Raw genomic sequence first — 15,250 nt, 5'->3', positions numbered from 1 at the left:
ATACCGGTAAGAATGCAAAAGAGCGGACATAAAAGGAGAGAATAGACACAGTAGTATATACAGTACACTGAATAACAGGAACATCTAAGGAAGACTTGTGTTTGACAAATTATTTTTGTCTGATTTAAATAAAAGATTTACATGCAATTGTTTTTATGCTTGAAGAAATGATGACTCCATTGAGATGATGAAACGATCCCAATTCGTTGTGTATAATACGATTTCAATAAAAATTGTTTCAATTTAAAGAACTCAAAGTTCTAACTGGTTTAACTGTTATCATATTATTATGAAGTGAGTTCCATTACTTTGGCCCATGTATCGTAAATGAAGGTGTTCTGAGCCAGCAAAGTTCTCAAAAACGGCAAATGGAATTCATTCCATCTCCTTGTTGGATGATTGTGAATGGATTGATTTCTACGAAACATTGTTTCAAGTATATTTGGAAGATCATTTTTTTTTCAAAATTATGCATAAATTGGCCTAAATTAAGCAAATACAGAATTCTGATTTTAGATATTTTGTGTCAAAAAATAACGGGTCAGTATGAGACAAAAATGCAGTATGATATATGGTGCGGAGTGACTTCTTTTGTAATAGAAGTAATTTATCTAAGAATGTTTGATATGTATTTCACCACGCGAGAATACCATGATTTACATAAGGCAAAATTAGGGATGAATATAATGTAAGCAGCGACGATAAAGAAAGACAAAACTTAAGCTTGTTAATTATGGCAATGTTTTGTGAAATAGTTTTGCATATATTATCAGTATATGAAATTTCCATGAAAGTTTATTGTCGACTGTTATTCACGAAATTTAACGTGGGGAAACATTTTGCAGTGGAATACCATCAAAAACAATATCAACAGGTAGCTGCCTCTAGAGTTGCTAAAAAGCATTTAATTTTGTTTCTTTCAAGATTGATTTTTTTTGCTTTTATCTATAGGGCGACGTTTTTTTAATTCAGAGTTTATTGTATTTGTATAGGGTAAGAATCAAAAATCAAATTTGAGTCATTCGCAAAGGGAATAAAAGAACGAACATCTGATGATCTACAAAAACATTTGTATAGACAATAAACAAGAGCGGACCTAATAAACTTCACTGTGGGACCCCACATTTGATATTTGGCATTAGTGACTTACAACCATTTAAAGGGACATATATTATTGTTTCCTGTTCATGAAGTAGTTCCGGAACCACTCGAAGGCCTTCCCACGCACTCCGTGATGATGTAATTTATTAAGTAAAATATCATGATTAATGGTGTCGAAGGACTTGGAGAAGGCCAGGCACTAACCTGTCAGATGAGAAGATTTGTCGAGAGCACGTGCCACTTTTTCTATAAAACTCCATAATGCGTGTGTATAGTGCTATGTTTTTCCCTAAATCGAGTCTAAGAATGTGAATATATATATATATATATATATATATATATATATATATATATATATATAAACTTGTTATGCTCCGTCCCACAATCTAGAACTTGGTTTCACAGTCTGCATCCAATCGAGATTTAGGGCTGGCCGCATTCGTTGCTGCGTCTTCACATTTTGCCATCAAGGGATTCCTTTCCTCTGAAGTATCAGTACTCGACCGTGGAGTCATTTCTCTCACATCTGATGCCTTGACTGCAGAAGGAGTGGCACTACGTTTGTCACTGCCACCGCAATTAGGAGCTTGGGGATTCTCGGGATCCTGCCGATGAATATCGTAACAAAGTGAAGGAGTGACATGACATGTACAGAGGTCTCTATCGGTAGATACTTGGAAATGGCGACAAACTTTTTAAAGCTAGAATAACCACCCAGTCATCTAATGTACTAACCACATTTCAATAAAACTCATTGACTGATTGACGTTATTACATTACAAAAATTCATAGAGCCAGGTTGACCTCTCACTCTGCCAACAGATGAATCAGTGAGGGCAATTACCTATCAATGCTTTTTCGGTTACCCATCGTTCACCACTATGCAAAACTTGAAGATAGCCATGCAAAGAATACAAAATTCGAATGAAATCCTTGCAGTCAAAAATGCATTAAATTCCTCCCTATACGCTCTACGGTAAAATTGGAAGAAATCAAATAAATGATGTAAAATTTCAAAGCAGTTCCATCAAAGATGCATTTCCTACTGTCATCCACTCGTCGACCACTCCCCCCCCCCCCACACCACAATACAAAACTGAATCTATTTATATACACAAGAAGACCCCGTTTTGCCCTTAAAAATCGAGACAATACAGGAACTATCAAAATGAACAATACATAGGCTATTGAATTGTCCTATGGTACACATCTACACTGATCTCTAACTCTAGCTACATAAAGATCAGTAACACCTTCAGCGATATCCGTTAAGAAATGGGATCGCTATCATGTCCACAAGAAATGTGAGGCGGCGTATTGCCGCTGAATTCCGAACCTTTCGGGAGACTCTTCCGGGGATACGCTAGAGAAATTACCCCAAAAACAAAACAAAACAAAGCAAAACAAAACAAAACAACCAGCGACAAAGAAACACGAAATGATAATGAAGTTTTTCGTAATACGTGTAGTGAAGTATTCCATGTCAGATCGGTTGTGTATTCATAATCAAGTGCTTGCGACCGCAAATATGAATTTCTGCTTTGGTATAATTAATTATTACTGATGACACGCGACAAACTGCAGAGTGAATAAGCAGAGTGCACGAACCTTCGTGCGTAAGGTAGATTGGATTCATAAGTATTGATATATACTTGTACTTAATTCACTTTCGTTGATTTCTTACTTCATTGTTTCTCTGTATCAGATGACGTAGCCAGCTGAAAAAATTACATTTCCATAGAAGACACACCCCCAGTGCCAGGCACACCACAGTCAGTACCAAGCAAACCACAATCAGTGCCACATGCAGAGAATCGAGCGACGAACCTGTCAATGTCAAAAATAGTTAGGGTAGGCCTATCAATTTACGTAGTAATTAACGCATTCATTATGACATATAGCTATTTAATGCTTATAACGTATTGGTTTTAGTTGCAGTTGCTTTGGGTGATTGGAAATTAGTGTTTAGGGTGGAGGTTTGCCTATTCTTGTACACTTGGAACAGTCTGAATCACATGTGTCCATTCCACTGGAATGGGTTTAACAGTGATTTCACATTGATCATGTTGGCAGTGTCTGCTTTAAACTTTACGTAATTATTATTTAAATCAATGCTTTCTTTATTTTCAGTATCCTCCCCCTGCCCCCCCCCCCCCATTCTTGATTCCTGATTCTTGATTCTGGCTTGCACTTGGAATATTCCTGCCATCCTAAGAGATTCTGTCACGAATAACCACTTGAATCCAATCTTTGACGCAATAACATTAATTTGTGAAAACTCTCAATTTTATATTCGTCTGTTTTTCAGTTTCTTATCTTTCGAAGTTAATTGCGTAGCAGGAAACTTGAAATTGTTTACTTTATTCTACACATCATTTGCATTTCTTCGAATATTTAAGATTATGTGGTGTGTTAGGCTTTCGTTTGTTAAACTTGTGCTTACAATGTCAAGATAGTGACTATGCATCCCTCGCAGTATCTTGCGTATAATCGTATTGTGAGGCTAGACGACTCAACGTTACAACTTTCTCAGACAACGAACAGATTGAAAAGCAAGCAATATACACACTTATAAATTTGTGGTGGCCACCAAAACATATAATTCATGAAATAATGGTGTTCCGACATCTATTTCTGGTGGCCCTGGGCCGCCGGCCCACCGCTAAAAATGCCGAGTCTTGTATAAGGCTTATTACATGTTAGATATAAAATCTATTCCTGGTATTCATCAATGGTCATTGATTTAGTACATTTTCCCTCCGATAAACGCAATACCTTGGTCAGGAACACACTTCTGTCCAGTCTTTTCGGTAATCACTTTTAACTCAGCTGCAGTAGTTGATCCCACATGGAGTTCAGTGGTTGATTCTTGTGAAGTCGTCGATGGTTCGGTGAAGATACTAATACAAACTGTGTCTGACGTAGTGGTGCAGTGAGTCTGGACACGTTCATTCGTTCCACAATCCGAGCAGCTGCGGCAAATTGTGCACCGATTGAAATTCGCTTGGAAGAATTTACCAGTACAAGCTCTACATCTACAGGTGACAAAAAATAAAAGTGCATGTTTTTCCCTCCACATTGAAAATAAAGGGAAGAATTTGATTGACATAATAATTTATAAAGCGTAAAACCTTTGCATAGTATCAAAAGCTCTTGCATCGCAGATTATATTATAATCTTTTGCGCTGCAAAACCTTTTGATATGCTTGACAATAACGCACCGTTACATGAAAAATGTGTCTTGAGTCTTGATATAAAGACTGCTTACAGTTGGGGGTACAATCAATCATATTCATAGCAAAAATTTGGAAACTTTCCTAATGCCACATCAAGATTTCTTTTCACTTCGTGTCAGATTTTAACGAAAACACAGATACCGGATGATTTCACCTTCCCAAGATAATATTGGATACCATGAACACAGTTCAATCACTGTATCAGTGAACATGAGAAGAACATGAGAAGAATCTGATTCGAAAAGTGTAGGGCCTTATTCTGATGGTGAGATTTCCTTTTTGTTGTTCTTCTTTCGTTGCTCTGTACGTCAACCTTAGAAAGTCCCAAGAAAGTACCTAGGATCTGCCCGGGAGTGCCCACTTAAGCGAATATTGGAGGTTTGACTGGGTATATAGAATAAAGTGGCAGTTTGGGTTTTCTCACATATCTGTTGTGTCTTCATCGGCACTGATACATGGTTTAATCTTCACCTGGCCCGGCTCGCAGAGCATGAGACCTGTGGCACCGTTCGGGCAGTCAGAACTCTCGTCGTACGTCATTGGAGAGTCAAACTCGCAATCTGATTCCTGTAAGATGGATTGAAATAGCAACATAACATCCATCTTACTAAGAAGGATAGAGAATATCACTTTGGCGCCATCTTGCATCACGTAAAATAGTTCATCTTTAAGCTTCAAGTATTGTATTCGTTGCGATAGGCTACTTTCAAGACTAATCATTGTGGTGGATTTGTTGAGAAGAGCAATATAGTACATTAATGTAATCTTTTCTCCTTTCATGAGAAGGATGGCATTCTCATATAGCTACTGGTGATTCTAAAGGGAACCATTAATTCACGTGTTCGTCCGTCCAAACATTCACGGAATATATATATATATATATATATATATATATATATTCTGTTCTGTATCCATCATCATTACTTTGTCTGATTTCTTTGATCCTCGGTCTTGACAAAGGGCAGGGCCCGAAAGCTTGAGAATAAAAATCAAACTGTGAGGATGCAAGCTACGTCTATCGTCTCATCCTTTCTCTCATCTATTATATATACACACACATATATATATATATATATATATATATATATATATATACATTAAAGAGAGAGAGAGAGAGAGAGACGGGGAGAGAGGGAGAGAGAGACCGTGTGGAGAACCAGTGTAGCCTATATATGTATATATATATATATATATATATATATATATAACACTATATATAATATCTTCTCGCACTGAACAAATAATGAAACGGTCGGAACCCCCCCCCCCATATATGTATAAATTATATATACAATTATAATACATGTATTATATATCTATTACTTCTCAATCAACATCGATCAATTTGATAATATGTATAGTGCACTTACCACATTCGAGGACATGCCTCCATAGTTCCAGATGAGTGCAATCGAGAGAAGAATATAAACAGTGTTCTTTTTCTGTGTCGCCATAATTTCTGTCTCTGGGGATTTTACAGAAATGTAATCATAATAACCATATATATATATATATCAAAAATACCAAAACGACCGTGGTAATACAAGACAAGAAAAAAGGACATGATGATGACAATATTGGTCGCATTATGGAAGCTTGAGAAAAGTTTCACAATTTTTTATTTCCGTTACAAAACTACAGTCATCACCACGTGTCCACAATATTCTTCCAGTCTTTACGAACTGAAGTCTTATCAGTTATTTACACGGCATCAAAATCGGACATGAAATAATGTATTGCGGTTTAATGTCAATATGAATGATATGAACTTGAATCCAGCAAACGAACTGCAAATAATGTAAGATATGTAAATGTGGCATAATGAAAACGTAACTACCAACGGTCATGATTTTTTTTTTTTTTTTTTGGGGGGGGTCCTTGGAAGCAGAAAGCACTATACAGAAAGCGATCACAAAACGTTAAAAAAATTCACAAGAGCCTTGGCTACTCATATAAGGTAGGACACGATCAAAAAACACACAGGCCTACACACAGTTAAAGTAGCCAGACTTGTGTCGAGCTATGAGTGTTCGCCCGAGAATACTTCAAAAAGTCTTTCTCAGAGTTGTATTGTTATCATATAAGTTGACGGCTTGTGCAGGAAATGTACAAAACAAATACATGAACGACACCATTGCTCTGATAGAGTATTTGCTTTTCTCATTGTACCCAAAATGCGACATACCGAGCCGCACGTTATCAGCCTTACATCTTGTACAGGAGTTATCACATAATAAGTCAACAGCCTGAACAGACGTAGTCCTTATCATCAATGTTTAAGGAAAACTAACATTGTATACAAAGTATATAAGGAAATGGCCTTCACATCGTTAAAGCTTACACAAAACGAGTTGTGATTACTGGTATGTAGCAGCGCATGATTATTTTCTAGTTTTAGATCAACGATCGGAATTAGGACATTGAGTAGGATTTTGTTCTAAGAATGCTTTTATCGTCTATGACAGCTCGTGAAACTTTCTTTATTCTACTTTAATTTACTTTGATAATCAATAAAGACAAAGGCAAATATTATACAAAGGTTGTTACTTACATCAGGCCCAGTGCAATGCAGTGATTTCACAAGGTTGAAATCAAAGTTCGTCAATCAGACTTCCTGGTGTTTGAAATGCAGTGATTGATCTGAACAAACTTAATGCTCACATTGTGAATGTGACACGTAGACTGATATTGACAATCAGCGGACTCATTCTTACACAAAAAGATTCCTCACTTATTCAGACGGGGTAACACATTGAGAAACATGGACCTTGATCGATGGTACCTCGATGGTACCCCAGCGCGCTAAAGTTTTCTCATTGTTATGGAAGCTGATGGTGGGAAAGAATGCAGAATATGTTATATTAACATACAAAAGATATACAAAAATACGCTAGGTGTAAAGCTAGTATCTCACCAACGGAGACGTCTCCGCGACGTCTCCAACTTCTCAGTCGCTGAGACGTCTCCAACATAAAAATGTCTTGCGGTCTCACCAAGGAGACGTCTCTGAGACGAGTTATGGCAGGTGCCAAAAAATTTTCAAATATGAGGGAGCCGTTGCAGGATCACCTGACTTGATCTAGGCAGGATGTCAGCACGCAGATGGGTCATGTGGTTTCGAAAGTAGGTAAAACAGCGTCAAATAGAGTCGCGGAGACGTCTCTGAGACGTCTCGGAGACGTCTCGGAGACATCGCGGAGACGTCTCAGCAGTCGCGGATAATTATTATTATGATTAGTCTCCGCGACGTCTCCGCAACTGATGGAGACGTCTCAGACACGTCGCGGAGACTTCGCGGAGACTTCGCGGAGACTTCGCGAAAAATCGAACATGTTTAAATTTCTTGCGACTAATCGGAGACTCTGTAATTTTCAGGAGACGTCGAGTAGACGTCTCTGCAACTAGCAAAATCTGGAGTCGCGAACTCGTCGCGAACTAGTTTCAAGCCCCGGTGAGATACCCCCATAAGGAAGGTACTACGAATTTGACATCTCAGTGACTGCCCAGCCTTAATATGGGCAGCTGAGAATGCAACGTACAATACCCTAAAATAGCACCTTAAATAACTGTATGTTGTTCTAATCAGGAAATAAAACGTATATTGAGAATGAGAAGGGCTTGTCTTGAACACTATGGGTTTAGTGACAACTTAACGCCCTTATCATTCTCTTCTTTGAAATACAATAAAGGATTTAGTTATCAACAGATGTCAGATTATATTTGTATCTTATCCACATCACAATAGGTGGTTGTCTTTAAGTCATTCTATTGACCTTAGTTCAATTTGATATGCCGAAACCTATTTTTTTGAAATAGAACCCCTAACTAGTGGTAGAAAGCAGAGTAAAAAACAAAATCCTTAATCCTTTCTGGAAAACGTCGATGACGCCATTTATGCTACAAACATGTCCTTTTCGACTTCTTTTGACGTGGGTGCGTAGCAAAATGCAGAGAGACCTCCCCAGGTCACTTGCTTGGGTTACCATTGTACGAAAACGATGTACTGCCACGGAACGCCATAACATGTCACGCATAATGAAGACAATGCACATCACGCACTTCGGATTTGCGAACATTTTTGTTCAGCTCAGCTCATGCATGTTCGGGGGGCACACAAAGTAAGATAAATAAACCTACAAATGTTGTTATGGCGACTGTATGACTCCGCTATATTGCATTATTCTCTTAATAGTTCTTGACAATAACATGTTGCCAGTGCCAGACGACAGTTTCCCATGATTGGCAAATAATCACTGTCTGGCAATACATATACCTACACACCAATTTTTATGACAATACTTCGAGCTGTTTTTAAAATGTGGGCAAAGATGATTTTGTTTTTCACTTGACCTTTGCCAACATGACCCAAATCTCTCCTACAGAATCAATAATTATGCAGCAATGCTTCATGTTTATAGCCAGTTTAAAAGGTAAAACGTTAGTTCTGTAAGGGGCTCAAAATTGCAAATATCGAAAGGTTCTACCAGGAAACTCATCTGGTTCATGCGGCTTGCCAAGATAATCGAGTTGTTTGAAAGTGTAAACTTGTTTAGATCAGAATACCCAACTTTTATTCCTGAATCATGTCCAAACGCAACTTTTATTCCTGAATGAATGTCCAAACGCCCTCTCTGTTCAGTTCTGGGTCGGTAGAACGTCACGTGATAATCGATCGTACCCAAGTAGTAGACGGGGGGAAAAAAGAGCAGGCCCTCATTGGAAGATTGGAAATGGCAATAAAGGAAAGAACGTTAGATAGCCGAGAAAAGGAAATAAATTAGCAATGAAACTAGGTACGCTGGCATAGCACAGCAGGAAATAGAACCAATTTCTTTTTTCAAAGTGGATAATAACACGATGATCCTTTACTCGAGATTTGTAGCTACCATTGATACTGCATGATTGTTTTGTTGCTGTATGGGGTTTTTGGGCAGGTATTCTGTGTGTATGTGTTTGGCTATACGGTGTGTTGTGATGAGGAGTGCTGTAGAGTGGGAAATGCTGGTAAGGTAAGAGACTGAGAGGTAATGTTCTACATAAGCATTAAGGGCATCGATTATGCATATAAATTATATTCCTCGCGCTCTTACATTACTGTAAATAGGTCTACATTATTTCATGGATTTCCATATTTTTATATATAAATATAACGATACAGTCATACATTTATTTACATTCAAATTATTTGTAATGCATCATTGGTTTAACGTTTTGATTCCCAGTTATGATTAATTTGCTTGTTGTCAATCACAGGTCATACAGCAGCAAACAAGGTCAAGTAGGCCGAAAACTTTGCAATCAAAATGTCATCATTGGTACACTTACTGAGACGACATCCAACTTTCGAGTAAAAGATGTCGAAACACTTTACACGCAATATATATATATATATATATATATATATATATATATATATATATAGGCCTATATAAGTTTTGTCACGACAAATCGAATCAATTAAACGATAACATATAGTGAATCGTGCATGAGCACTTAAATCTTTATTGGAAATTGACAATCTGACAAAAGCGTTTTCCACATGAAACTCTAAGGTGATAACAAATAAATGGAATAATTGTTTTGCCAATGAAGCAAGTCTAAATACAGATTTAAAAAAAAACTATCGTCATATATTTCACACTATGAAAAGTTCTGGCAGACAAATCAATTTTCTTGCTATACTTCGATTAGATGTTTTGGAACGTGTTAAGATAAACATCACAAAAACATCTGATCAGTAATTGTATGGAATGTCCGTAATGAATGAGTCACTTTGAGAAAAACAGAGCCTTTCACGTGTTATGATCTGTAAATCTTTGGCTGAAGAGGAAGTACCAAATAAATTGAAGGTTGCAAAAATGATAGAGATAAACACAAAGAGGAGCAAGAACACAATATTAATTTTATCACTCTATTGTTCTTTTCAGTTATAGGGCTAAAAATAGTTGTTCACCCGCAATCCTCGGCTTCTCAATCTCGTCCATTGCTTGCTTATAATCGGTCTAGTTACATCTGTACTTTCTATTGATGACTGGGTCAAAAAAAAATATTTTCAACTTGGAGGCGTGGAGGATTATAAACAAAACTAGAAAATTATGACTAATTATGAATTGGTTGAATGCTACGTGGTACAAATAAACTCTTAAAAAAAGCAGCTGCATTAAATGTCAAAATCAAATAAACAGATACTATATAAGAAAAAAACCCACTATAATCCAAGGTGAAAAGCTTTAAATATCCTGAAGTCAATGCTCACACTCAAAATAGCTCTGTAGATCGGCTTAGACAATATCTTGTAAACATGACTGAATGGAGAGCAAGGCACAACTGTAATGTGTTACCTCATTTTGATTAAGTGTCACAATTCGTATATTGTATCTGTCTTTCTCCAACTTCCAAAAATCCACAGTAGAGTCAGGAGAACTGAATTTAGAGTTAAGCTTTATTCTCATACGTCAGTAAGTGAAGTTCATCAGCGGTTGAGTTGGAATACCATTTATCAGAAAGACAAAATATCTAGGCCTATATATCATTACATATGCATATAAGAAATGAATAACATGACACCAAACTACATGAAAGACATGATTGAATACAAACATCGCAATATCGCAAATTTTGAAATCCTTATATATCTCTGCAAGTGAAGTTCATTAGGTTGGAATTCTATTTATGTCAGAAAGACAAAGTACCTACGTCTATAGTTTATCATTTATACATAAGAAATCGAATAACGTGACAGCAAAACATATGAAAGACATGTTTGAATACAAACATCGCCATATTCCCACCGCCAGCAAAATCATTCGTCTCCCTCTCAGCCTATACGACAAATAATTGCGAGAAATCGTTCACACACAAAGCTGATCTGCACAATTAATGATATATCTGCAAATTTGCGACACTTTTAAGCTTCCGCAGTCTTAAAGTTCAACTTTGAGGCCCCTATGCCATTATACCTTATACCTTATTGTATTATGGTTTGGAATGCCATTATCAGGAAGACGAATATCCATATAGCTTGTTAGTTATATAGTTTGTAAGAAATTAATTAACATGATATCGAACTATATGAAAGGCTTGTGTGAATACAAACATCACCATATTCCCTCCACAGTGAAAATAAAAATTTTCTCTTTCCCTTTCAACCTTTAACAAATAATTGCAAGAGATCGTTCACGCACGAAGCTGCATTTCCACCCATAATGATACATCTGACAATTTGCGACAGCTTTTCATCTTTCGTCGCCTTAAAGTTCAACTCTTAGACCCTCATACCCCATCAAGTGAAGTTCAATAACTTTGATTTGGAATACCATTATCAGAAAGACAAATATCTATAGCTTAATTGTTATCTACATGATTTATAAGAAATTTTTATAACATGACATCTAACTATACGAAAAATTTGTCTGAAAAAAAAAGAACCCCACAAACATCGTAATAATCCGTCCGCGATCATTAATCATGTGTCTATACCTTAGCCTACGGCAAATCGTTGCAAGAGATCGTTTATACATCAGTACAGCTGTATCTGTATAATATATCATCATTTAGGCTACACCTCTCTCCTTCTGCCGCATTTACGTTCAACTTTGAGACCCTCACACTATTGCAAGTGAAATTCTAGGTTGGAATACTTCACTATCCTCATATCAGAAAGACAAAATATAGTACCTATAGTTTATCATTTACATAACAGACGTGTTTGAATACAATCATCGCCATATTCCCTCTACAGCCAAACTCACCTCTTTCTATTTTCAGCCTATTGGTACAACAAATAACTGGAAGAGATTGTTAAAGTGGCGGATCTAGGGAAGGGGGGGGGGGGGGGTTAGGGAGTTTAACCCCACTTTTTCTGTTAAGTGAAAATGAGATGTGCATAGATGCATAGTACATAATTGCACACAGATGCATAGTACATAATTGCAACCTGGATTGAATATAATATTGCAAAGAATTGTGTAGCTACATAAATTATATCGGTAAGAATACAGAAGAGCGGACACAAAAGGAATAGGCACAATGGTATAAACGGTATAAAGACAAGAACATCTGAGGAGGACTTGTATTTGACAGATCATTTTTCTCTAATAAAAAAAAAGATGATTTATATGTAATTGTTTGATGTTTAAAGCAATAATGACTTGATTGAGATGATAAAACGAAATCAATTCGATTTCATATCATAAGATTTCAATAAAAATTATTTTCATTTAAAGAACTCAAAGTTTTAACTGTTATTATATTATTATGAAATGAGTTCCAACGCTTTGGCCATATGTATCGTAAATGAAGGTGTTCTGAGCCAGCAAAGTTCTCAAAAACGACAAATGGAATTCATTCAATCATCTTGTTGGATAATTGCGAAAGGATTGATTTTTTTCGAAACAATGTTTCAAATATATTTTGAGGATTATTTCTATCATAATTATACGTAGATTGTCCTAACTAAACAAATACAAAATTTAATTCTAAATATGTTGTGTCAAAAAATAACGGGTCAGTGGTATATGAGACAAAAATACAGTATGACATGTACGGAGTGATTTCTTTTGTAATAAAAGTTATTTATCTAAGAGTGTTTGATATTGTATTTCCCCACGCGAGAATACCATAACGTAAATAAGGCAATATTAGGGATGAAGATAATGTAAGCAGCAACGATAAAGAAAGACAAAATTTATGCTTGTTAGTTATATCAATGTTTCGTGAAGTAGTTTTGTTTGTTTGGCTTTATTTCTGCATTTTTCATCATTTCGATTCAAAGTAACATCATGATTTTTTTTTTACATTTTCAGTACAAAATAACATCATCAATAACATTTTCAGCATTGCGAACAAAGGAAAATACAGTACATACCTAACGTACAAGTTAATTGTCAGCGATGATAATAAACGACATCATTTAATAGGGAATGTTTATAATGTGAAAATGCATCAGACCACATATCGTAAGCGTGTGCTTGAAATGTGAGTGGCCTGAGGAAGTGGTAGTGGAAAAAAATCGAAAAAGAGTAGGAGTGTTAAGTCTGATATTGTACAAGGTGCATCGTGCTAAGTGTGGAAGTGCATGGACCTCAAAATAATGGACAACTGTGAATTAAAAGGATTCAGAAATTAGGTGCATTAAAACCATAATGCAAATGAGACACTTGAAACAAGTTTCGCATATGCTATCAATATGAAATTTTCATGAAAGCTAATTATCGACTTTTATTCAAGAAATTTAAAGGGATGGTACAGTATTGGTGGAGATGAGAATAGGGCTTCTAACTTTTTGCGAGAAACCAAGAAAACACTTATGATATAGTACAGATCATACCACATTAAGAGGAATTCAAAGTTTATTTGATGAAAATCGGGTTTGGAATGACTGAAACATCCAAAAACAAAGTAAATCAAAGCGATCGTAGTAAAGTGTGGGTCCCACACTTTAGTGAAATTGCTCTTTTTTGGATATCTCAGCCATTTCAAACTCAATTTTCATCAAATAAACGTTGAATTCCTCATAGAATTACACGCTCTTTCATATTTCATAAGAGGTTTCTCATTATCTCACCAAAAAAATGTTAGAAACCTGAAATCAGGTCTCAACCAAAACCATACGATCCCTTTAACATGGGAAGCATTTTCCAATGGAGTACCATCAAAAACAATATCAACAGGTAGCTGACTCTAGAGTTGCTAAAAAGCATTTTATTTTTTAAGTTGAAGACTGATTTTTTTTTTCTTTTATCCATTGGGCGACATTTTCTAAGTCAGAGTTTATTGTGTTTGTATAGGGCAAGAGGATTATTGTGCAAAAACATTGAGTCATTCGAAAAGGGAATAAAAGAAAGAACATCTAATGATCTACAAAACTCATCTATATAGACAATAAACAAGAGCGAACCTGATAAACCTTCCTGTGGAACCCCACATTTGATATTTAGCATTTGTGAGTTACAACCATTCAAAGAGACATATTGCTTCCTGTTCATGAGGTAGCTCCTGAGCACTCCAAGGCCTTCCCACACACTCCGTAATAACGTAATTTATTAGGTAAAATATCATGATTAATGGTGTCGAAGGACTTAGAAAAGTCCAGGAACAAACCTGTCAGATGAGAAGATTTGATGATAGCATATGCCATTTTTTCTATAAAGCTCAATAATGCATGCATATAGTGCTATGTTTTTCCCTAAATCCAAATTGAGAGTGCGAAAATATATAAAACTTGTTGTGCTCCGTTTCACAATCTAGAGGTTAGATTCACATTCCCATGCATCCGGCTGAGGTTTAAGCATGGCCTCATTCGTTGCTGGCTCCCCACTTCTTGCCATCAAGTGTTCCCTTTCCTCTGGAGTACTAGTACTCGACAGTGAAGTCATTCCTATCACTTCTGCCTTGGCTGCTGAAGTAGAGGCAGTATTTGCTATGTCACTGCCATCTCCACTGGAGGAAGCCCGGGCGTTTTCAGGGTCCTGCCGATGAATATCATGACAAAGTAAAGAGTGACATGACATGTTCAGAGGTCTCTATCAGTAGATACTTTATAACGGTAGAATAACGGGGTCATCCCACTACAGACCGACACCCACGAGTCATACAGCCCACGAGTTCGACATTGGAAACAGGTCCATAAGTCATACAGCTCACGAGTCATACATTCCATGAGTTCGACACTATATAGGCCAATAAAGCCCATATGTTCGACATTGAAAAACAGCCCACGAGTTCGACAGATTCAACACGGGGCTTAATGGGTCGGTCTCGTGGGCCTTGTTAGTTTAGTGTCGAACTAATGAGCTGTTTGACTCGTGAGTTGTATAATTCATGAGCTGTATGACTCGTGGGCTGTATGGCTCGCGAGTGCCGGTCTCGTGACGTGCACCCAGAATAACCACCCAATCATCTACTGTTTATAC

At 36.7% G+C, this 15,250-nt stretch overlaps 2 protein-coding genes across 3 annotated transcripts in view; both read right to left on the bottom strand.

The window, feature by feature from the left end:
* The window catches only part of LOC139716379 (uncharacterized), a 214,277-nt gene that overhangs the window by 83,365 nt on the left and 115,662 nt on the right, over window positions 1–15,250 (bottom strand). The gene's annotated exons all lie outside the window — the stretch shown is intronic.
* On the bottom strand, window positions 1,488–6,116 carry LOC139716312 (uncharacterized). Its single transcript, XM_071627872.1, has 5 exons — window positions 5,708–6,116; window positions 4,762–4,904; window positions 3,877–4,136; window positions 2,852–2,928; window positions 1,488–1,706 (listed from the first exon to the last, which is right to left on the bottom strand). Exons 1-5 carry the CDS (start codon window positions 5,789–5,791, stop codon window positions 1,488–1,490), a joined length of 783 nt encoding a protein of 260 aa, XP_071483973.1. The 5' UTR covers window positions 5,792–6,116.

The sequence above is a fragment of the Diadema antillarum genome, unplaced genomic scaffold, assembly GCF_040938485.1.
Source record: "Diadema antillarum isolate AM-2024a unplaced genomic scaffold, OU_Dant_1.0 scf00000064, whole genome shotgun sequence".
Taxonomy (NCBI): Eukaryota; Metazoa; Echinodermata; class Echinoidea; order Diadematoida; family Diadematidae; genus Diadema; species Diadema antillarum.
Note: the sequence above shows the minus strand (reverse complement) of the source record. Positions and strands in the feature narration are given on the sequence as shown.